Source organism: Hyaena hyaena, unplaced genomic scaffold, assembly GCF_003009895.1.
Source record: "Hyaena hyaena isolate Hyena2069 unplaced genomic scaffold, ASM300989v1 scaffold_124, whole genome shotgun sequence".
In the NCBI taxonomy this organism is placed as follows: domain Eukaryota; kingdom Metazoa; phylum Chordata; class Mammalia; order Carnivora; family Hyaenidae; genus Hyaena; species Hyaena hyaena.
Genome location: NW_024080755.1, coordinates 796,522 through 821,037, shown reverse-complemented (window position 1 = coordinate 821,037; position 24,516 = coordinate 796,522). Strand labels below are relative to the sequence as shown.

General features: G+C 41.9%; 1 protein-coding gene across 3 annotated transcripts in view; it reads left to right on the top strand.

Moving 5' to 3' along the window:
- Window positions 1–24,516, top strand: part of SHTN1 (shootin 1) — a 100,097-nt gene that overhangs the window by 35,915 nt on the left and 39,666 nt on the right. For all 3 annotated transcript variants that reach the window (XM_039237316.1, XM_039237318.1, XM_039237317.1), the window contains exons 5-11: window positions 1,378–1,546; window positions 3,313–3,410; window positions 5,366–5,447; window positions 9,357–9,451; window positions 15,594–15,740; window positions 19,048–19,201; window positions 21,368–21,467. In XM_039237316.1, coding sequence (XP_039093247.1) covers window positions 1,378–1,546; window positions 3,313–3,410; window positions 5,366–5,447; window positions 9,357–9,451; window positions 15,594–15,740; window positions 19,048–19,201; window positions 21,368–21,467 — 845 coding nt within the window. The remainder of the gene's footprint in view (window positions 1–1,377; window positions 1,547–3,312; window positions 3,411–5,365; window positions 5,448–9,356; window positions 9,452–15,593; window positions 15,741–19,047; window positions 19,202–21,367; window positions 21,468–24,516) is intronic.

The following is a 24,516-nucleotide window of genomic DNA, read 5'->3' as shown; positions in this document are numbered from 1 at the left end:
GTGTTCAGAGAAGACCTTTTATTCTGTAGTCTTGAGAAGAGAAAGCATAAGAAAACTGTATTTTCCTTCTGTGGACTTTGGACCCAAATTTAGTCTTTTTTTTTAATGTTTATTTTTGAGAGAGAGAGAGTGAGTGCTCATATACACAAGTGGGCGAGGGACAAAGAGAGAGGGAGACAGAAGATCCGAAGTGCCCCATGCAGGGCTCAAACTCACAAATCATGAGATCATGACTGGAGCTGAAGTTGGAGGCTTAACCGACTGAGCCACCCAGGCGCTCCCCCATCCAAGTTTAGTCTTTGTGTGTGCTTTGTACTAATATTCATTCATATGCACGTAAACATGAATCAAAGAAGGCAATGATAGTTGAGTAACTGAAACTAAAAACAGTTCATTTCTACAAAAGGAATAACAAACACATTAATCAATTAGGATTTCTTTTCTTTGCTATGACTTGGAACTCTTCTATAGAGATAGTAGAAACATATCTGGTACTTTCTTCCATCGTGTATTCTCAGAACTCTAGATGGAAACATGTCTTGAACCAGCTTAAGCAAGAAAAGAACATAGTGATTGTTAGTGAGGGATATTGGAGAATCCCACGGAATCCATAAGCTAGGAGTATTTCAGGAATGGACTGGAGCCCTGTGGGTAACCCATCTCCATTATTTTTCTCTGCCTGTCTCTACATATCAGCTCCATTTTGGGCTTTTCTATGGACTACCTTCCTCTGTTCCTCAACTTAGAGTGTGGGAATGTGGTTGCCAGTAGCTTCTGTACATGCAGATGTATGGAAGGAGACTTATCTCTAAGTGTTCCGGCCTCCAGATTTCCAGAGAAGAGATCCAGCTGGCCAAGCTTGGCCTCGTGTCTAATGTGTGGACTCATTAGCTGTGGCCAAAGGGACAGGGTATGCTCTGGGGGGGAACATGGTGGTTCCCCTAGGAATCCTGTGGAATAATGAGGAGGAGGGTAGCAGTGTCCAGAGGAGAGAGCCCTGAGCCAACAGACATTGACAGAGTGTGCGCAGCGGCAAAGAAAGCATTTTCTTGAAACAAAGTGCCTTAATTAAATTGAAATAAATTGAAATTTGATTTAATCTCTACTGGTATTTTATCCCAGTTCTTCCTATATTGTCCGTTATAACTAGCATTTTCCCATGCTGCTGGCAGTCATCCAGGCATCAGGCCTTACTTTAATAAGTTTAATATTAAAGAAAGTGTAAATAAAACCTTAATGAATCTTCTAATTGTTAGTTCATGCTGTGAATGTTGATGAATATGTAAGACAGAAATACACTTAATCTGTCTATTGTTTAAAAATCCAAGACACTCATTTGACTGCTGTTAAAATCACTGTTTTTATATTATGCCTCAGCTAAATAAAGAAAATAAAACATTGAAAAGAATCAGCATGTTGTACATGGCCAAGCTGGGACCAGATGTAATAACGGAAGAGATCAACATCGATGACGAAGACGTCAGCACAGACCCCGATGGCGCCGCGGAGAGCTGCGTCTCCATACAGTGTCAGAAGCAGATCAAAGGTGGGTTCGTGGCCTAGTCACTGACCATAGTTTTGATGATGTTTCTCAACCCTGGGTGTACGTTGGAATCACTGGAGAGCGTAAGAAGTTGGGCTCTCTTTCAGAAAGTTTCCGGTTTAAATGTTCCAGGGGTAGCCGGTTTGAGAATCACGACAGGACACGAGATTGATGCGTTATGAGTTACTTTCTTGTTTGGGATGAGGCTCTTTGGAAAGCATTGTCTTGATGGAAACAGCTAGTCTGTAAAACTGTTTAAAAATACAGACTATCGTTAAGATAGAACGAGGCTGCCTGGGTGGCTCAGTCACTTGAGTGTCCAGCTCTTGAGTTAGGCTCAAGTCACGATCCCAGGCTTGTAAGTGAGATCAAGCCCCGCATTAGGCCCTGCACTGAGCCTGACCATGGAGCCTCCTTAAGAGCCTCTCTCTCCCTGTGTCTCTCTCCCCCACTCATGCACATTCTCTCTAAAATAAAGTCTAAAAATATACCTTTATTTTATTCATGATTACATATATACACACATGATTATATGTATACATTGTTTATGTTAATGATATAGGAGAGCAGTCTGGGGCTCAGTAAGTAATTTCTAGGACATTTTAGCGTTAGGCACATGTCTAAAACAATACTCATTAGTTTGTTGGGTAGATAAAACTTCAGTTGCAAGTTTAAAGAAGAAAGTATAAAGAAAGTCATCGTTACCTGACCCTCCACTCCTTTAATCGAAGACAAAATAATATTTATATTGTTGGAGGAGAGAAGTTTCTAGGGTCTTCTTTTGTTCATAATTTTCCCTTCTGTTAGGTCTTGGATGGTAGTCTCTTGTTCCTTCAGGATTAGCCAGCCAGTGAAGAAAGTGAGTTTGAAATAAGTGGGTTATATATTCAAGCTTGGTTCATGTAAAAGTTTGATTTCGTTTGTAAATAACCCCAGAGAAGGTTTTTTATTGTCCTTGGAGAAGAGTAAGAAATTAATCGCAGTTAAAAACTAAGTTGCAAAACTGTAGGCCTGGGTATCAATTTAAGTACTCCGTGCTAAGCTATGTATATTTTTTTTAACCTTGAGTGGTGGAAGTAACTTTCACCTAATACAGAAAGTGTTTGCACTTACAGTTGCTAATATTTCCATTTCGGTAATAAAGTTTTCATTAAATCCCAATAATAAGAAATATGAAATAAATTAAGAAGCCAAACACCAAAAACTCTGGAGAGAAAATTACTAGAATTAACCCTTTTTTAACTAGGTTATGTTTTGAGTCAGTTCAAATAATATTTGAGGGCTACACACTGGCAGCAGGTCAGGATATTTTTCCTGCAGATCAAAATCTGCAAATTATCAGCTGCCCAATTATTTATTCTATTGTATCATGACAGGAGCCCATGGCCATTTTAAAATAAAAAGGAAATTAGTACAGTGCCTTAATCTGTTTCACTGAAATCTTAAAAAAATATATATTTCTAAAATGCCAGACAGTTTTCTAAAATACGTGTTTGATAGAATGTAGAGAAAACATGATCTAGTATATATTTAAGAACATGGTGAGATCACGAGATATAAAATTATTAACTGTGACTGTGTATGGGGGCACAGAATGAGATTTCCATTGTTCTCTGTTTCTTCATTTTCATTTTAATTGTTAAATAACCTTGACCATGAGCTACACGTGGACTGGCATTTTCAATTCTTTTGACAAGATTGGTTTCTTCTTTTAAAAATAAGTTTATTTATATTGTTTCCCCCCTTTATTTTTTTCTTTAAAAACGCAGAACTTCGAGATCAAATTGTATCTGTTCAGGAGGAGAAGAAGATATTAGCCATTGAATTGGAAAATCTCAAGAGCAAACTTGTAGAAGTGATTGAAGAAGTATGTATCTTAGGCCTGAAAGGCAAGCCTTTGGGTGTTTTCAGGGCATTTGGAGACTGGCTAAGTTAAAACCTTGCTGTCGGAAGTTAATTTCTGACATGAGAACCATATGCTAATTTTAACCTTCTCTTCTACCCCATCTCAAATATACAGAAAAGTGTAGACCAGAAGATCATGAACATTCATCTACTTGCTACTTAGCTCAGTAAATAGCTTAGCACCAAAATAGCAATGCAGGTCCCCCTTTGTCCCCTCCATCTTTTACCGTGTGAGGCACATTTGCAATGGCATCTGCAATTTAAGTCCTTCACTTCATTGCTGCTGGTGAAGAAGCATTTTGCTTCTGCATCAGCAGGTTGGCTGAGTTGGGCTCTCCTCGTTTCCCTCTAACATAAGCATATGTGATAGACGGTAAAATGGGTTCAAGTGCGTGTTTGGAGAATTTTTTTGTTTTTTCCTTTTGAATGGTCTTAAAGAACAGGAGCACATACTTGCCTTTCTCTGCATGACACTTTGAGGAATGGCCTTTGCAGTCTTGATTTAACTTGTGTCTATGAGTGGCTCCCAAATTCTGCTGCCCAAGCTCCCAAACCCATGCACTATGCACCTTGATATCCCTCAGGTGGCTTACAGGTAATGCCAAGGCATGGATCCCTTCAGTGGGCAGCCTTATCTGGTTCCTTACGTTTGCACACACATCTTACCATTTTCTTAAAGACCATCGTGTGAGAAGAGTTGGGAAGAAAAGTTGGTGGAGAAAAGCAGTCTCTTCCAGTTTCAGCCTTGGTCACGCTTCCGGACTGTGGCAAAACATCCTAATGAGAGAGAAGGGTGATGATATTTTGGAAGGGGCATTCCTGTTGGAGATTTTTATATCCATCACTGATTCAAACCAAAATCGAAAATCTGTTTTATACTAAAAGCAGCCAGTTCACAGGCCCTCTGGCATGCTGATGGGTTCATTCCTTTTCCAGGACCACGAGATTAGTCTGTTTCTTGACCATAACCATAGGAGAGAGACAAACACATTTTGACGCACCCTGTTCCTCAGTTATGATTATTTACTGATAATCCTGTCACCTCCCACTTAGAAGTGTTATCAGAAGCCCTTTCGGAAGTTATTTCTTTTATGACTCCTTTAGACATGTGAAAAGTATCAAGAACAAAATAACGAACACCCATTTGCCCACTACGTAGCTGCATACATAGTCTTGAAAATCCCAGTGGATTTCTTCCTAACTGCATTCCCCACCCTCCCTGCCCTGTTTCCGTAACCAGTCATTATTCTGACCTTGATTTTTTATCATTCCAGTGGATGTATTTCCATCTTTTGCCAAAATAAGTAGTATTTTGAGTGTTTTTAAGTGATGTAAATATCCCTGCTTTTTAAAATTCAATATAACGCATTTGAGGTTTATCCTCTTTGATACATGTAACTTTACATTCTTTTTTTTTTTTTTAATCTGTCCTATGATATTCTCTCCTATTGACCAGTGTCAAATTATCTCAGAAATGTAAGTTTTGGGGGAGGATTTTCATGTGTGTTTTATTCAAGCCCAAATCATCAAAGTTTGAAATGTTTTTACCTAACATCAGAGTTTGAAATGAATACCAAAACTGAGTATTGGATCTCAGACCAACTGATTCCTGTATTTTCTGGGTGCTTTCTGGTTGGATTTTTGCATTTAAAATTATGAGCCATTTACAATGTTAGGGACCCATGCCATTTCGAATTTGTAAGTAAGTTCTCTACAAAATGCGCACCCTAACTTAAATAGCTACCTTTGAAGCCTTAAGGAGAACCTTAATAAAAAGCCCAGGACAGTAAAGCCAATTACTGCTTTAAATAGTAACTTTGTGTTGAATGTTGAACAGCAGTTTGAGTGTCGCACATCGACATATGTTGTGTTTTACAATGTTGGGTGTTTCCTTCCCCCACAATCTCACAATTTTAGGTAAATAAAGTTAAACAAGAAAAAGATGTTTTGAATTCAGAAGTTCTCGAACAGAGAAGAGTCTTAGAAAAATGCAATAGAGGTACGTGTTCCCAGTCTTTTTTCTCAGATACATACGTAATTTATTTGGTTTACATACATTTTGTGTTGTTTTATACTTGTGCCTAAAGATTCTTATAGCCAGAGGATCCTATATTGTGTTTTTCTGATTTCTAGCAACAAGTCTCTCTCTTTCCCGTTATTTTATCACCCGCCTTAGAATCTTGGGACTTCTAGAAGTGCTTTTGCTTGAGGAAATTATGACCCACTTTAAACCAAAACACTGTTCTGTCTCCACGTATCCTGGGACCATGGCCAATATTGGCTCTCCCCTCAGTATTTATGTATTTGGTAGGTTATTTTTAATCCAGGAGAGATTAGGATATTGCCATAGATACATGCAATATGATATGATACGAGGTTTATTTATTTATTTATTTATTAATGTTTATTTATTTTAGGGACAGAGAGAGAGAAAGAGCATGAGCAGGGGAGGGGCAGAGAGAGAGGGAGACACAGAATCCAAAGCAGGCTCCAGGCTCTGAGCTGTCAGCACAGAGCCCGACACAGGCCTCGAACCCACAAACTGTGAGATCATGACCTGAGCCAAAGTCGGAGGCTTAACTGACTGAGCCATCCAGGCGCTCTGATATGATAGAGTTTTAAATTGAGAGGATATAGAAAACAGGGCAAAGCCAAAGTAAAATTAAATACTGATACACAGACTCCACGCTTGCCCCGAGGTCCTGCACAGTCCTGCCTGGGTGCCTGACATCTGGCTCGGAGCTGTCTAGAGGTCAACACGACGAGAGATTCATGATCATTTATATGAATCACTTAAACATGAACCTCTTGATCAGGAGAAGCAGACCTGGTCTCATGGGGAGAAGGAATTTCTCCAAAGGTGACCTCTAGAGAGGACAGAATCCTTGCTAATAAATAAAACGCAGCGTCAGGTCTCATGGGAGCTGTGTTGTACGTCTTCTGGTTTAGGACGAGGGAGTGACGCCAAAGTGGGGTTCGGCCCAGACATAGTTCTGAGCTTTTTGTTCGTTTTCCACCTTATTCACTCTCTCTTTTAGTTCAGAAGCTACAACACTGAAAGGAAATCTCCCAGCCTTCCCTGTTGTAATTGGTGGTACTTCTCTGCCTTTGCGTCACAAATTGAGGTTTTTGAATAAGCGAAGGACCTCATAGTCAAGGTGGGAGCCGATTTCCTCAGCTCTCTGCAGTTAGGAAGATAGTAATGGTCTTGACGTACTGTGCTAGAAGCAGAAGATTCTATGAAGGTTAATCACATGGGTCTTGCCTTCAGAGAAGCCTCGGTCTAGGAAGAGAGAGAGATTATATAAATAAATGCATAACTATGACCAACCTAATTTCTTTTAGAATCCCAGTAAAAAGGGCCGGGTCATGTGGAAATTTACTTTTTATTATGGTGTCCTGGACATAGAAAAGGGTCAGTTATCTTGCTCAGGGCTTCAGATAGTCATAGTCGTCTTTGTTTTCTTCCTGAAATGTCTTTTTTTAAATAGGTTTGAAAATCATTTAGCTCTCAGGGACCTGTAATTCACATCACAAACCACCACTTACATTGCTTTACTTGAGTAAGACTATTAGTCTTTCCTCTGAGAAGGCAGTAGATTTACGGAGTACAGAGTTTGAAATTCTATGTCATTACACAGCAAACCAGTCCTTAGTCAGTTAGGACTGAAGTGTCCTGGCGGAACATTGTGTGAAAGCAGCCATTAAGGGAGCCTTTTTAAAGATTTTATTGATATGACTCAGCTCGGGATTGCAAGTGCCTCTCCAGAGGCGGATGGAGAGGCTAGTGTGATATCCACACATGTTGTGCCTATTTCTACTGCCGCCATTACTCCCTCCATCCTGTCTGTGTCATTATTTAACAACACAGGCCACAATATGTCAAAAAGTAGTAAAGATTTCCTGTTGCTTTTATATGACAGGACCTTCCCTTTAAAGATTTCTGTCCTACATTGATTCGTTAATTCAGAGCTCTGACTCTGGGCCTGAATGGATCTCAGGCCGTTTCTCTTTATAAACATGGAAGACACTTAAAAACAACATACAGGGGCGCCTGGGTGGCTTGGTCGGTTGGGCGTCCGACTTTCGCTTAGGTCATGATCTCGCGGTTCGTGGGTTCGGGCCCCGCGTCGGGCTCTGTGCTGACTGCCGGCTCAGAGCCTGGAGCCTGTTTCAGTCTGTGACACCCTCTCTCTCTGACCCTCCCCTGCTCACGCTGTCTCTCTCTCTCTCCTAGAAATAAATAAAACATTAAAAAAAAAAATTAAAAAAAAAAAAAAACATACAAAAATATACATACACACACACACACACACGTATACACATATATATAATTTTCATTCAGGTAATATGCTTTTTTTGGTAGAAAGTATAGATTCATGTAGGAATAGGAAAAGGAAAAAAATTTTTCAAGGTTTATAGTTCAGAGATAAGCGCTATTAACATCACGTATATTCTTCCAATATAAAGAAAGCTCTCTCTATATTGTTTGTTAAATGTGTTTATAACATTTATGGAAGATGAAGAAAATATCAGCAAAGAAATAATCTCTTTACCCAGTGTTACTTTACAAGTCAGTCTCCACTTGTACCCCCTCCCGTGGATTTTTATCATTTATTTTCTTTATAATAAGTTCTACCAAATACGTATATATCTCCAAACAGCATGTTGTCTAATTTTGCATGTTTTTGAACTTTATATTAATGGTATCCCTTCTCGTGTGTCCTTCTGCAACTGTCTGGGCTTGTGGGGTCTATCCCTGCTGAAGGCCATTCAGTATGGCTATGCCATTCAGGTCTGTACCAAAATTCATTGATCCAGCATCCTGTTGGTGGATGTTTGAGTTTTTTCCAATTTTTTGCTATTCCAAGTCATGCGGTCATGAAAAATCTCATTTGCGTCTCCTGGCGCATATATCCAAGCGCTTCACTGAGATCCGTGGCGAACGCAAGTTTATCTTCTGTCTCACTGCATGACACCAGAGCCCTTCCTGAGTAGGTTTACGTTCCGGTTAGCAGTGTGTTTGTTCCCGTCGTTCTTTATCGTTTCCAGACCTGGCATAACTCTCCTTAATTTTGGCCAGTTCCCTCCTTGTGAGCATAAAAAGGTGCCTGTGCTTTTCCTTTCTGTTTCTCTGATTACTAGTGAAGATGAGTATCTTTCCACACGTGCACTGGCCTCTCATGTTTCGTCTTCTGTGAAATGCCTCATAGATCCGTAGCTTTTAAAAAAGAGAAGTGGGGCACCTGGGCAGCTCAGTTGTTTGAGCGTCTGACTTTGGCTCAGGTCATGATCTCACGGTTCATGGGTTCGAGCCCCGCGTCAGGCCCTGTGCTGACAGTTCAGACCCTGGAGCCTGTTTCAGATTCTGTGTCTCCTTCTCTCTCTGCCCCTCTTCCGCTTGTGCTTTGTCTCACTCTGTCTCTCAAAAATAAATGTAAAAGAAAAAGAAGAAGAAAAAACAAAAGTAAGCTCATTTAACAAATATCACGAATGTCTTTTGGTTCAAGAAATATGCTTCTGCAATGTCATTTCGATGGCAGAGTCCAATTTCTTGTACATTCTGTGCTTTACTGTTCCTTCCCTATGAGACCATCTGGATGATTTCACTGTTGTCTACGCCAATGCCGAAAGCATTCTCACCGCTTAATCTCTGGACATGTTCATGATTTACTCTCCTGGGGGGATCAGTACCTTCCGAAAAGTGGAATTGTCAAGTCAGGGGGCATGAATAGTTTTAGATCTTTGATTCACATCACCGAGTTGCCCTCCAAAAAGGTTTTATCAATTTATATTCCAACCAGCGATGGAGGAGGGTGCTTTCATGCGGATTCAGTGAATCTCTTCAGCATTGTTTTCCACCCATCTTCCTGACAGTGTGTGTGGCATTCTTTTCCTGTCTCTTCAGTGTCCATGCTGGCGGTGGAAGAGTATGAGGAGATGCAGGTTAACCTGCAGCTGGAGAAGGACCTTCGAAAGAAGGCCGAGTCATTTGCACAAGAGGTAAGTATCCAGAGACCTAGTTTTAAACGTTTGTTTCTGAAAGAACTCTGCAGATGACGTATCAAAATAGGGTTTGAAGTTGAATCAGAACTTACCACTTTGTTTTTAAAGATTTTTTATTTTTTAAGGGAATCTGTACCCCCAACATGGGAGCTTAGACTCACAATCCCAAGGTCAGGAGTTGCATGCTCTACCGACTAACCCATCCAGGCGCCCCAGAACTCATCACTATAAACTAAGGGAGGCAGCTATGAAATAGTGTCAGGGTCACTGAACCCGGTGTCAGAAGATCTGGGTTCAAATTTGGGCCATGTCAGTCAGTCACTAGTTGTATGACCTGCGAGTATTCGCCTTCTTGGGCTTCGCTTTCACTATCTGTAAAGTGGGTGATGTTAGTGGCTCAGTCAAGTGATTTCAAAATCAAATGGCCTGATACAGGATTTTGTACTACAAAATGCTGTACAGGGGAAAGAACTTGTATCTGGGTATACCCATAACTTGTGATGGGAAGGCCAGCTCGGGTACGGGATTTCTGTATGTTTCAAATAGCCTTAAGAATCCAGGTTACATTGGGGCACCTGGGTGGCTCAGTTGGTTAAGCATCCGACTTGGGTTCAGGTCATGATCTTGTGGCTCGTGGGTTCGAGCCCCGCTTCGGGCTCTGTGCTGACAGCTAGCTCAGTGCCTGGAGCCTGTTTCAGATTCTATGTCTCCTTCTCTCTCTGACCCTCTGCCACTCATTTTCTGTCTCTATCTCAAAAATAAATCAACTAGGGGAGCCTGGGTGGCTTAGTCGGTTAAGCGTCCGACTTTCGCTTGGGTCATGATCTCGCGGTTGTGGGTTCGAGCCCCGCGTCGGGCTCTGTGCTGACTGCCAGCTCAGAGCCTGGAGCCTCTTTCGGTCTGTGACTCCCTCTCTCTCTGACCCTCCCCTGCTCATGCTGTCTCTCTCTCTCCTAGAAATAAATAAAACATAAAAATTTAAAAAAAATAAATAAATAAATAAATCAACTAAAAAAAGAAAAAAAAAGAATCCAGGTTACATCTCCCGTACCAGCTCAACTAACAGCATCATGGCTTTAGTGCTTGTCTTCACCTCCTAGACGGTGATCTCAGTACACGAGCGGATTCTTCACTTGTGGAACGTTACCATGTTGTACACCCATTGTCATGGCCTTTCGCCAGAGTAGTGATTTTCCTCTCATGTCAGAGATAAGCTTTGAGCTTCTTATGATCTGGCTCTCCTTTGTTGACCTGTTGTCTCTGGGTTTTCCATGGCCCTGGGGCTGGTTTACAGGGAAGCGATGAGGCGCCAGTTGGCTGAACTATAACAGCTCATGACATGGTGCTGGTCTGCTTGAGATTTCTATCACGTAGAAGTAGTTCGAATCTGCGTGCGCCCTGTAGGCTGTGCCGGAACGTAGCTAAGGAAATGTAAAACATTCGTAGGTAGAAGTAACCAAGGTGGCAGAAGGAAGACAAAGCATGGGGTTATGGGAATGACATTTGAAAATCAGATTATGGTTTTGTGCAGGCGTCTCTGCACTCGAATGTAGCTGTGCTAGCAATGAACTCTGTAAAAGGTGTCGTCCAAGAAGATGTGAATTTGAAATATTATTCATTTTATTCAGAGACTTTAATGAAAGGTGACTAAAAATTGTTCTCTTATTACTTGGAAGAAAGAAAAAAGGATTGAAGTGTGTTAGAGCCCTTCGGGAAAGCTGCAGCAATATAAATAATGGCACCAAGTAAACAGCCGAGGGAGAGCAGGGACAGGGATGATGTGAAGGTGTCCCCACCGTAGAACTGAAAAGCTTGGCTTGTTTCGACCCGAATGCCAGCGTCTTATGTTGAGAAACAGTTTCAGTTTTACATCTGTTGTTCGTGGAACAATATTAGAATACAAAGCAGCTCGAAGAAAACTTGAAGGTCGTGAGGCAGCAGAGAAGATAGATGGGAGAAGCGGGATTCCGCTGAGAATGTGAAAACGGGCGAAGGATTCTGCCCTCCACCTGGTAGTGATGGGTGGAAACCGTGACACTGACCGGTGACCCCAGCACCCGGAGGTGGAGGTGGGAGGAGGGAGAGCAAGGGCCCTTCTGGTGCCGTCATGATTTGCAGTGGTGCCCAGTGTTCTTGTAGTATCTGCATTCGATCTGCACAATAGCGAACAGAAAACCGCTGTTTGTTTTCAAACTATACTTAGATTAGAAGCCATATACCTTCCCCTTTGCACGGATGATGGATTCTCAGCTTTTCCACAGGTAACTACTGCTGAAAGGTGCATGACTTGATTTAACAAGAGAAGTACTCTTTCGCATTTTGGTTTTTAGAGCATCCAGCAAATATCCTCAGAAGCCAGACGCTGTGCTCATGGTGGGGCTGTAATGGCAAAGAAAACAACTATGATTCCTGCCCGTCTGGAGCCTTAGAATTTGATAGTTAATTTACTTCATATTTTTAATTACAAAAGGAATGTATATTCCTTGTAAAAAAAAAAAAAAACCAGTTCTCAAATGTGTAAGGTAAAAAAAAAAAGGAAGTTTCTCCCCACTCCTACTTCTACCTGTTCATTAAAAGAAAGTATGTGTGGAGGCGCCTGGGTGGCTCAGTCAGTTAAGCATCCGACTTCTGCTCAGGTTATGAGCTCATGGTTCGTGAGTTCAAGCCTTGCTTTGGGCTCTGTGCTGATGGCTTGGGGCCTGGAACCTGCTTTGGATTCTGTGTCCCCAGCTCTCTCTCTGCCCCCCTCACCTCTCAAAAATAAAATAAACAAACATGCAAGTTAGTGGGTCACAACCAACATTTCTTTAAAAAAAAAAAAGTGCATATGCGCGCGCGCGCACACACACACACACACACACACACACACACACAGGAATATTATTCAGCCATAAAGAAGAATGAGATCTGGATCTAGAGGGTGTTAGGTTAAGTGAAGTAAGTCAGAGAAAGACAAATACCATATGATTTCACCTACATGTGGAATCTGAAAAACAAAACAAACAAAAAAGCAGAAACAGACCCATAAATATGGAGAACAAACTAGTGGCTGCCAGAAGGGAGGGGAGCATGAAGGGATAGAAAAAAATGGGTGAAAAAAAAAGGCAACATAAAAAACAAAACAAAAACAGGACCCTCCCTCCATAAGGAAGAAACAGCCACTTGTCTTCCTCTGTTAAGTTTTGGTATTTCTTCAGTGTAATTTTATTTTTCTTTATAGAAACAATATTTTTTTCTTTTTCTCTTTTTATTTAAGTTTATTTATTTACTTAGAGCACATGCATATGAGCAGGGGAGGGGCAGAGAGAGAGGGAGGGAGAGAATCTTAAACAAGCTCTAAATTGTCAGCACAGAGCCTGACATGGGGCTTGATCTCATGACCCGAGCTGAAATCCAGAGTCAGACACTTAGCTGACTGAGCCACTCAAGTGCCCTAATGTAATTTTAGTTTTTAATGAAAGGTTTTCCTGTACTTTTTAAATATATTTTTTCCTTGCTAGTCAGTGTAATTTTCCTTGTTAGAAAGCTTGGGTTCCTCATTCAGCATGTGGTCAGGAATGTAGATACCAGATGAGGCTGTTGTGTTCTTCCCCCAGACAACCCAGCCGATATTTTAATATTCTTCTGGAAAGAATGCATTTTATATTAATGACACAAGCTTTTCTTCTCTTTTTCACTCTTTGAAAAGATTTATGAAATTCCTCGGAAATTCTGGAACCTATATTTGTGTGATAAGAGACCAACCTCCCTAATCCTAGCCATCAAGTTTTTGCCATAGTTAAAAGCCAACATCATTAGCATTTGGTAACTAAATTTCCTTTAAACACAGTCGTTAGAAGGTGTTGTGTTGTATATTTCATGTTAGTGTCTTAAAGTCTAGAAAAGGTAGTCTGAGTAAGTTCCTTCAAGTTACCGTCATTACCTAGAGGAATTTCTTTTCTCTGTGTTCTTTTCATTGTATGCTATTACTATTTACAGATTGTTACAGGGTTTTGCCAGAGAAATTCACATTCTTAACATCCCCGAGACATAATCTTCACTCTTTTCTTTTCAAAAGAACCAAAGTTGAGATAATTCATAATCACATAAAGTTGCACAGGTTTTCCTGATCGTTGTGTCGGGAAGGAGAACTGTGTCTTTCCACCGAGAGAGCGGGTGCTCAGAGAAGCAGTGCAGCGAGGGGCACAGCCATGCCTTGACTGACGATGGTGGCCATGCCCAGCGCTGTTTGCCTGCTGAGTTCACCGCTTCTGTCCTGGTCGCCCACCCCAACTGCTGCCCCTCTTTCTGCTCCCGGCCTCACTCTTGGGAAAAGGCCTCACTTGCTAGAAAGCCAGAGGACTCACCGACTCCAGCTGCTATTTGCAGGCCTTCCTGCTCGCTCTCTGAGGTCTTTGCGAAGACATTGGCAAGGGACCCTAATCAAGTTAAGTTTTAAAAGAAGAGAAATGACGGGGTGCCTGGGTGGTTCAGTTGGTTAAGCATCCGACTTCGACTCAGGTCATGATCTCACAGCCTGTGGGTTTGAGCCTCGCATCAGGCTCTGTGCTGATGGCTCAGCCTGGAGCCTGCTTCAGATTCTGAGTCTCCCTCTCCCTCTCTTTCAGCCCCTCCCCTGCTCCGCTCTCTGTCTCTCTCTCAAAGTAAAATAAAGACATAAAGAAAAATTTTAAAGAAGAAAAATGCCTTAAAACATTATTATGATAATAATAGTAACTCAGAATTGCTCATTTCAGTTATACCACTGGTTTCAGATGCCAGATACTAGATGAGATACTGGTGAACTAGTGGTGGCTCTTCCCGAGCACGGTGATGCCTCTCACCTCTCCGTCCTGGGGCTCAGCACCTGCGCATGCGTACACACCCATTCCCTCCCGCCTCCCCGGCACCTTCCATTCTTAGAAAGAAGTGAGCGGTCTGGTGGAAGGAGAATGTCAGTTTTACTTTAAAATGCTGTTAAGAATTTGAGATTCTGAGGCTCTTCTGTTAAATGGGCCTAATTCCAGAGTTAATGTAACATTTCATGTGTAGACTCACCTGCTGGCTCAGTTGTGTAGGATATTAAGGAAAAGAAGCAACAGGTTCATGGAAAATAATGTCATATTCAGAAATGTAACCTTGTGAAGACTCGGTGAATAATGCACATAAGTTGCTTAATAAAGTGGTACAGTAAATGTTAATGTACCTCATCCCATCTCTTTTTACCCTCCGGTGTTGACTGCTTTCATCACTAGGGCAAAGCTAATTGGTTTAAAACAAAACATTAGATTTAGTTAATAGAGGAAGGAGATTAGCCGGGTAGTTAAGAGCTTAGGCTTCTAAATCAGACATATCTTGGCTTAAATCCTGTTTCTGCCACTTCATGTGTTCTTGGGAATGTTGCTTAACATCTCTGAACCTCAGTTACCTTATTAGTAAAAATGAGATAATAATAGTATATACTTGACAGTATTCTAGGGATTAGATGATATAATACATGTAAAATCATCACAATATCTATCACACAGTGTTAGTAAATTTAAGCTATTCAAGGAAGAAGTATTCAGCTCCTAGGATTGATGTAAGGATTAAAATAACACATATAAAATATTTAATAGAGTACCTGGTATAAGATAAGTTCTTGATAAATATTAGCCAGTTCTATTATTAATAATGTATTTTAAAACAATAATAAAACAGTGAAAAACTGAGATATAAAATTAGACTTAGTTATTGCATATATGCCTCATTGGTGCAAGGTTCTTGAAGATTGTATGAAAATTATGGTTGAAGTCATAGCGGTCATTACTTCTAGAACTGTGATACTATACCAGGCAGAGATTGGCCTTTAACTTTTAAAAATAATGTTTATTTTTGAAAGAGAGAGAGAGAAAACACAAGTGGGGGAGAGGGAGAGCGAATCCCAAACAGGCTCCACACTGTCAGTGCAGAGCCTAATGTGCGGCTCCATATCACAAACCGCGAGATCATGACCTGAGCCACAATCAAGAGTTAGACACTCAACCGACTGAGCCACCTAGGAGCCCCGCCTTTAACTGTTTAGTAGAAGCTCCGTGTGCTTTCCCGTCGCTCCGGTTTTGGTTGGGGAGACGCGGGACATTGATTAGTGCAGACATGTTTTGTCCTTCCCTCTTAACAGATGTTCATAGAGCAGAACAAGCTGAAGAGACAGAGCCACCTTCTGCTGCAGAGCTCTGCCCCTGACCAGCAGCTGTTGAAGGCTTTAGAAGAAAATTCAAAACTTGTCCAGCAACTGGAAGAAGAGAGAATTCAGCATCAGAAAAAGGTAATGGATTTGCTTCTGGAGTCTTGACACACACCCCCCTCAGTCCGGTTACCTAGAGCTCTCCCGTTGGCCCTAGTGAGTCTTCCCGGTCTACTCACTTTTTAGAAAAATGTCACTACCAAGTGAAGTTAATTTAGTGCCCAACTAAAAATTCATAGCACACTATCCCAGACTTCATAACAGTCTTTAACCTGTCTGAAGGTCTGAAGAAGCGAGGGAAAGAGCGAGCACTCGAAAAGAGCTTGGATAAGGCATCGAAAGCATGGTTGGGACATCTGTGAGTCGATGGTGTTTCTGGGGACCACATGCACCACGAGAGTGTGTCCGTCTCAGAGGGCTTCTTGGGGGACACGGGTTTTATTCAAAGAGGGAGGAAATGTCCACGTTGGTAGTAATTGTTTAGAGAAAATTCCTGATTTTCTAAAACTCGCACAAATGTATATGTTTAAAGACTTCCCAAGTGGTTGTTTCATTTTGTTTGAGTGGACCAATTCCAGCTGACACGGCCCACCTTTGTGTGCCAGGCGGAACGGAGAGCCATCCCAGTAGGTGAGAGAGAGAGAAGAGGCGGGAGGGGAGGGCAGGCGAAGAGGCGGAACAAAGGCTCTGAAGTTACAGAAACCACTTATGAAAAATTACATCAATATTTATACTATTTCCAGTGTACCTCGTTTGTGAAGAAAAGGCTGCCGTTTATCATCCCCTGTCAAAGTCTCTCTAAGCGATAATAGTGACGTTTAATCCTTGGAAATTGCTGAAGTTCTTACAAAGTTGGTCATGAGGCAGAGTTCATTTCTACCCCCTCAGTAATGTTGGTGTATGCGCACAGCCTCCGCATGAGTGGATGGGAGCAGGGGTTGCCCCTGGACGGAGATCCAGGGAATCGAGTGGGGAGGAGAGAATTTTTGTCTTCTTTTCTCTTTTGGTCCCCACATGCAGGAATTGCCACTTCAAATAAAGAGGGGGGAGAATGAAAGCAGGTTTATGCTTATATAGCTTGTGCTAGAGCTTTGCAGCTTTGAAAAGTCTTACTAGTGGTAGTCAGCCCATGTAGTATGTAACACGGGCCTGGAACCTACCGAATTGAAGTGAGGTGTGGGAGTCGGTCGCTGTGTACGTACCTTGCTGGGGTAGGAAGAGAGAGTAGCTGATACTGAATTCTAGACAAAATCCTGAATGCAGCTGTAGCAGTCAGGCCTTCTGAGGCTGCCACACCAGAATAGACTGTCCTTCTCTGTGGTCTTTCACACATGTGGTGTTAAATAGCTCTTCCCTGTCCCTCAGCCGCCTGTAGACTCCCCAGAAATCTTTCCAACACTGTATTGTTTTCATGATGATAAAAGCAACACATATTTCTTCTAATGAACAAACTCTTATTTTTTAATTTTATTTATTTATTTTAAATGTTTGTTTATTTTTGAGACAAAGAGGCAGAGCGCAAGCAGGGGCGGGGCAGAGAGAGAGGGAGACACAGAATCCGAAGCAGGCTCCAGGCTCAGAGCTGTCAGCACAGAGCCCGACGCGGGGCTCGAACTCACAAACTGTGAGATCACGACTTGAGCCAAAGTCAGACACTTAACTGACTGAGCCACCCAGGCACCCCATAAACTTTTAAAATGCAATACAAATTATGGGGCGCCTGGGTGGCTCAGTTGGTTAAGCGGCCGACTCTGGCTCAGGTCGTGATCTCACGGTTTGTGGGTTCGGGCCACGTGTCAGGCTCTGTGCTGACAGCTCAGAGCCTGGAGCCTGTTTCGGATTCTGTGACCTCTCTCTGACCCTCCCCTACTCACGCTGTCTCTCTTTCTGTCTCTCAGAAATAAATAAAAAACATTAAAAAAAATACAGTACAAATTAAAGAAGAAATCAGAGTTTTCCAAGAATTCCATATTTTGGTACCTATCCAAGCTTTAGGCAAATAGAGACTTTTATGAAGGTAGTTTACATGGAATGATACCCTGCGTATTGTTCTACAGTCTGATTTTTTTTTCCAGTTGGTAACGTACCATCTCGTGCCAAGGTGTAGTGAGCTGTGTGATTTTAAACAGCTGTTAAGAGTACTTCATTTAGTGAACACACCATGATTTCTTCAATCAGTAATATTGGTGGATATTTATTTTCAATTCTTGCAATTGAACACTATAGTGTTACAAAGAACACTATAGTGGATATATTTGATTACTTGTTTTATTATTTCTTTTTTTTAAAGATTTTTTTTAAAGTTTATTTTGAGAGAGAGAGAGGGAGGGAAAGAGAGCCTGTGTGAGCGAGTGGGGGGGGGGGGGCAGAGAGACAGAGAGAGAGAGAACCCAAGTAGGCTCCACACTAACAGCACAGAGCCTGACATGGGGCTCAATCTCATAAACCACAAGATCATGACCTGAGCTGAAATTAAGAGTCAGATACTTAACCAACCCAGCCACTCAGGTGCCCTGTCTCCTTATTTCTTTAAGGCAGATTTTAAAAGTAGTTTACGAAATCAAGTGGTCAGTCTTTGTTTCTTTTTATTTCAGAGAGAGAGAGGGAGAGAAAATGTGTGATTGCGGGGAGGGATAGAGAGAATTTTAAGCAGACTCCATGCTCAACATGGAGCCTGACTTGGGACTTGATCCTACAGCCCAGGAATCCTGACCTGAGCCAAATTCAACTTAACCAACCGAGCCACCTAGGCACCCCTCTTTCTTTCTTTCTTTTTTTTTTTTTTTTTTAAGGTTTTTGATACTTGTTACCAAGTTGTCCCCCAAGGGTTCTTTTTCATGCTACCTGAATTTTCTTTTGAAAATGGGTATGAAAGTAATAATCTGTTTTAAATGAATTTCTTAGATAATATCTTACCTTTTTGACTCATGTTTAAACGTTTAATTATCCGGGGTATTAAGTCTCCAATAAATCTATATAGACTCAAATAGCTGCTGTTTTAAAAACTGACTGTACTCTACGATTTATGTGGTGTTTTTTTTTTAATATTTTTATGTATTTCTAAGAGAGAGAGAGAGAGAGACAGCGTGAGCAGGGGAGGGTCAGAGAGAGAGGGAGTTACAGACTGAAATAGGCTCCAGGCTCTGAGCTGCCAGTCAGCACTGAGCCCAACACGGGGCTCGAACCCACGAACCGCGAGATCATGACCTAAGCGAAAGTCGGACGCTTAACCGACTAAGCCACCCAGGCGCCCCGGATTTATGTGGTTTTTAAGATGGATTGGAATCTCTTTGCCATGAAATGGGAAGTAAAGGGAAACAATGATGTTTCCCCCCTTGATTTTTCCTTGACAAAGGAAAGACTATGAAGTTCTGTTTATAAATTACAGGTGAAAGACTTAGAAGAGCAGCTAGAAAACGGAGCTCTCCACAGAGAGATACGCAACCTTAAACAGCAGCTGGGGCTTCTGGAAGAGGATAAAAAGGAATTGGAAATGAAATACCAGAATTCTGAGGAGAAAGCCAGAGACTTAAAGCATTCCGGTAAAAGCGTCAAGTGGGCGCTCCTGTGTCTTTGTAGTCGGTGACTTCCCCTTGCCCAGCCCCAAACCTGGCCAGTAGCTGGTCTGGGCGCTTGCCAAATGCTGGCGTCCGCAAATAACTGCAGTTGAGTCGAATGGCCACTGCCCTCCAGTGATCTGCAAGCACTCAGGCTTCTTGCCGCACTCAGCGTTTGTGAGCTTCACGTACAGAATTAAGACACAAAGATACAGCTCATATGACAAGACCAACATTGCAGAATTCCTCAGGGCTTCAGAGAGGTGTGTTCGTGGAGGCATGTTGTCCATTTCAGGGCACCTTTCTAAGAGGAACTAAACTTTGAAGGTTCATACAACTCTCATGTCTGGTGTCTAAATATACCCACGATCTAATACTTTCAGTATCACAGCTAACAATAAAATGGGCAACAATATGTATATTAAAGTGGAAAAACTTTTAAACCACCAGGGGATATTTAAATCAAAGGATTTATTCATTCGGTTCTCGAAGGCTTGACGGGAATGTGTGAATTGGATTATTACACCGGGATAAGTACTAAGTTCTGTTGGAAGGTGGGTGATTTAAGGAGGCAGGTCGTTCCCATTTATAACAGCTTCGATATTCACTTCAGCTTTTTGGTTCATTTTATACTAGAATTTTGAAATCTGTATGGAAGAACCATGTAGGCTTTTCTTTCCACCTTTAAAAAGGAGTCTGTGCTTTCTAACCCACAATGAAAGTGAACTTCAATTTATTTTTTTAATTGACCTAAAATTAAGAAGTATTTCATTCTTTTTAAGTGAATATCCAGGCAGCCTGTGGCCAAAGCCATCTTGATTTTATATGTAGAAACAAACAAAAAAGCAGATCATTTGGGGGTGCAGTCATTCATGGAGACAGGACTGGCTGGGGACAGACAGAGCCATTCCTGAGTACAAACCATGTTCTGTACCCAGAGCCCAGTGGAGCCCATGTTGGAGTTATTAGCATCTGCAACATACATTGAACTTGAGCTCCTTGAACTCAGAAACTATCTTGAACAGCACCAAGCATGGACCCTTTCACATTGTTGGTGCTTAAATACCTGCTTCATTAATGACGTGAATGAATTGAACAGATAAATTCTATTTCCAGGATGCTCCTTCGCAAAGAGCAACCCGTTTCAGAAGTTACAGACATTTGAGAGTCTGAGTCTGGTTAAAATCAAGAACTCAAGGGTTTGCAGTGATTTTTTATTTAAAAAAATTTTTTTTTATGTTTGATTTATTTCTGAGCTCGAAAGAGAGAGAACATGAGCAGGGGAGGGTCAGAGAGAGAGGGAGACACAGAATCTAAAACATGCTCCAGGCTCTGAGCTGCCAGCACAAAGCCGACACGGGGCTCGAACCCACAAACCGTGAGATCATGACCTGAGCCGAAGTCGGCCGCTTAACCGACTGAGCCACCCAGGCATGCCCTGAGAGTTTGCAATTTTTTGAAGGAAATTAAGTGGAGGAGGAAAGTATGCTATTCAAATTCATCACTGAATGTCATCTTTAAAATTAATTCCTGGTCTATACATTTTAAAAGTCAAGTATTAACAGTTTCTTAGTGTTTGAGCAGTATTCCATCGTTAACAAATATTTCTTCAGCCTACTCAGCCCTTACTTCCCACCCGTACAGCATTGTCCTGAATTTTTTTTTTCTTTTCCATTGTTGGATGTATAGCAACAAGGCAGTAATGTTTTCTTGTAACCTATGTAAGACCTTGCTCGCATTAGCGGTGGCAGGCAGCCTGAAGGATAAAAAGGTTAAGATACTCTGCAGTTTCATAGTGAGGTTTCTTTTTTCTTTTTTAATGTTTTATTTATTTTCAAGACAGAGAGAGACAGAGCATAAGCGGGGGAGGGGCAGACACAGAATCCGAAGCAGGCTCCAGGCTCTGAACTGTCAGCCCAGAGCCCGAAGCTGGGGCTCGAACCCACAGACAGTGAGATCATGGCCTGAGCCAAGGTTGGACTCTTAACCGACTGAGCCACCTAGGCGCCCCCCATACTGAGATGTCTAACTTTGCCTTAATACAAAGACCTTGATTTTGAGAGATGTTATGTGTTTTCCTCTACATGGGTAAAAGGTGTTACGTTCAGTTGCCTGTTTCAGCTCTTTCCTGAATGCTTGCTCTCTGTGCAGTTGACGAGCTCCAGAAGCGGGTGAACCAGTCAGAGAACTCGGTGCCTCCACCGCCTCCTCCTCCACCGCCGCTTCCCCCTCCTCCTCCCAACCCCATCCGGTAAGCACCTGCGGGAAGCCCGCTGGGCATCCATGGCCTTCCTTGTCAGGGAAGCTGCAGTGGACGTGCGGGGCATCCCTCCTTTAAAAACAAAAAACAAGCACAGCGCTGTCTTAAGTTGTGCCATTGGAGGAATGGGTGGTAAAAACGTAAAAACTCTGAAACTTACCAGCTGGTATCTCATCAGGTCTTGTAAAGGCCAGTGTATCCTCCGGTCTTGTGATCTATACAGAAAGGGCCCTAAAAAGCACCTGGCAGAGACGTTCCCGGGGCCCAGCCTGTTCTCCTGCCATGGGTGTTACAAACCCAAGAGCCAGACGTTTGTTGAAAAAATCCGATGCTTCCCTTGTAAAATTTCAGTCCGTGACCCCTGGGATTTCCGTTATGTGGAAGACCAAGGAATTTTGAGCTTTTCCAGAATGTTTTTTTCCCTTTCCGCGTCCTGCTCTGAATTTGAAAAGCTCTGGTTTGTTCATTTACTTTAAAAACAAAAGTACTAAATGAGACAAAAACTTATCAGTAGTAATTGTTACAGACTAGTAATTAAGCTAAAAGTGCTAATTATGTTTTATCCCTAACCTCCCATTTAAACCGTAATGCCGAGGGAAGAACGTTCCATAAGAAGAAGAAATTGGTTTACGTCCTTGTGATAGAGAATCATCTGTGCAGGACAAGAATTCACTTTTTCTGAAGCTGGAGGTGACTCGATGGTCCTGGGTGCCTGTATTAAGCACAATAGATCCTAGAGTCAAATATCCCCTCCTTTGTCATTGGTGCTTCATCCTGATGTCCAGCAGTACGTGGGACAACCTGTTTGCCCCGGTGACAGCTTACCTCCTCATGTCATGGTGTCAGCTGCGTCTGTATAATTTATTCTGGAACAAAGGGAATTTAAAATTTTGCTAGCTTTTTCACCTTTCATTTACTCATGTGTTTTGTTTAATCCTTTCACCCAGAGAGGCCATTTATTCACGCTCTTTGCACCTTTGCTGTTCCGTCTGAATAGAATGTGTAACGTGTTCCTCCCACACGACTATGAAAATGGGACTTTGCCTTTTAAAAAGATTCTCATTAGTTTTCCTTACTGAGCAGGGGATGACATAAATAATCTACTTTAAGCCATTGAGGTAGTCAGGGCAAAATAATTTTTACACGTGATTGGTCCAAGAGCCAATTGAAAGAATTTCAGGTATTTTAAATTCTTTTTTGTCCCGAGTAGCTAAATCGGTTGGAGATATTCTGAATTTGACATTTAAAATAGGAAATTCAGCACTTTGATCTTTCTCTAAGGTGTAGAATTTTGAGCTGATAAGAAAGGTCACTTCTGTCTGAGGAGGGAGAACTGTGAAGAAAGCGATTATAGTCTTGCTGTTGGCCTTTAATTTTTAGTCTAACAAACCTGGAAGCCGGAATTAAAAGTAAAGTGTAACCTAAATAGAATATTTTCCCAAAGAGCGCTTTTCAGCTATACTGAGAAATGAATGTAGGACTCAGACTATACGTCCAAAGCGTGAGCTCTTTTTTATGAGGCCCTTTAAAGAAAATTTTCACTGAATAACATAAATGATTTTTATTATAAGATGAATTTAAGTAGTGTAAGATGTAATTTCTCAGTAGAAAGAGAATTTTCTTTCTTTTTTTTTGTAAGGAGTACTTTCTTGTCAAAGAAATGTATTTGCATATGTATTGAGTTTCACTGGACTTTGAATCCACTAATCAAGGTTTTCTAACTTTGTTCCTGCACCATTTGTTTTACCCTGACATAACATAGATCATGGATATAAATGAAAACAGAAAAAAAAAAAAAAAAAAAAGTCTAGGGAGTGCTCCTTTGACCCAGGGGACAGGTGGGAGAGAGGAAAGCGAGAAAGAAGGCATACCTTGGTCATGTTTTACTGGTCATAGTGAACTCAGGAGAGGTCCTGGGCAGGCACGACTCACAGGGAAGGGTTGGGTGTATTGGCTTATTAGTTAACGTTCGCCAGAGAAACAGAACCATTAGGGGTGTGTGTATAGACCTATGTGCATATATGTGTATACATCATATGCATTCACATAAAAGATTTCTTCTAAGGATTCGGTTCACATGATTATGGACTATGACAAGTCCTGGGGTGGGTTGGAAAGATAGAGCCTAAGGAGAGCCTAGGCTGTGGTTTCAGTCTCAAGGTCAAGTAGGGTTCCGACCAAGGAAGAGGTGGTGTTTCAATCTGAGTCTGGAAGCGGGGAAAGGCGGATGTCCTCATTTCAAGGCAGGTAGGCAGGAGGAATTCTGTCTCACTTGGGCCGTGATCACACTTTGGTTCTATTCAGGCCTTCAACTGATTGTAAGAGGCCCACCCACATTACGGATTACAGTGTGCTTTACTCAGGCTTCCAGTCTAAACGTTAATCTTATTCAGAAACCCTCACAGAAACACCCAGTATACTGTTTGACCCCATATCTGAGTACCTCATGACCCAGTCAGGCTGACTCATAAAATTAACTATCACAGTGGGGATGAGAAACACTTATTAAAGAATTTCAAGGTCAGTGTCTTCCGTGGAACCGTTCCGTGTTTGGGAGCTCTTGCTTGAAGCTTTTATCCATTCAGTTGAACTGGCTGTGAAATGGGGCAGTTTCAGCCGGAGGTTTGGATGATTGGTCCCAGGTGTCTTGTCCTGGTGTTCTCACCGGGCCTGGGGGACCCACTTTGTCTGTGACCTAAGCCCCATCTTGACAGAGGGCTCTTTTTTAATGTTATGGATGATGTTCCTCTGGGCACCATGATTCTCTAACTGTACTTCAATTCAGAATAGTTCAAGTTAACACTTTCTCTCCTCCACTTAAGTGCTTTACTTCATTTATGTAAATATACACAGATATTTCGAACAGTGCAAATAACTTCCTGCTTTGTAATCTCTATGGACAATAATTCAACACTGAAAATTTCAGAACCAGAAATGAGTTCATTACAGAGTATTGTGAGAGAGTAAGAGGAAGCCCCGACTGGGGACAACCCTCTCCAGGCCCCACTCTCCCCCGGAATGTTAACCTCCAGACCTTGAA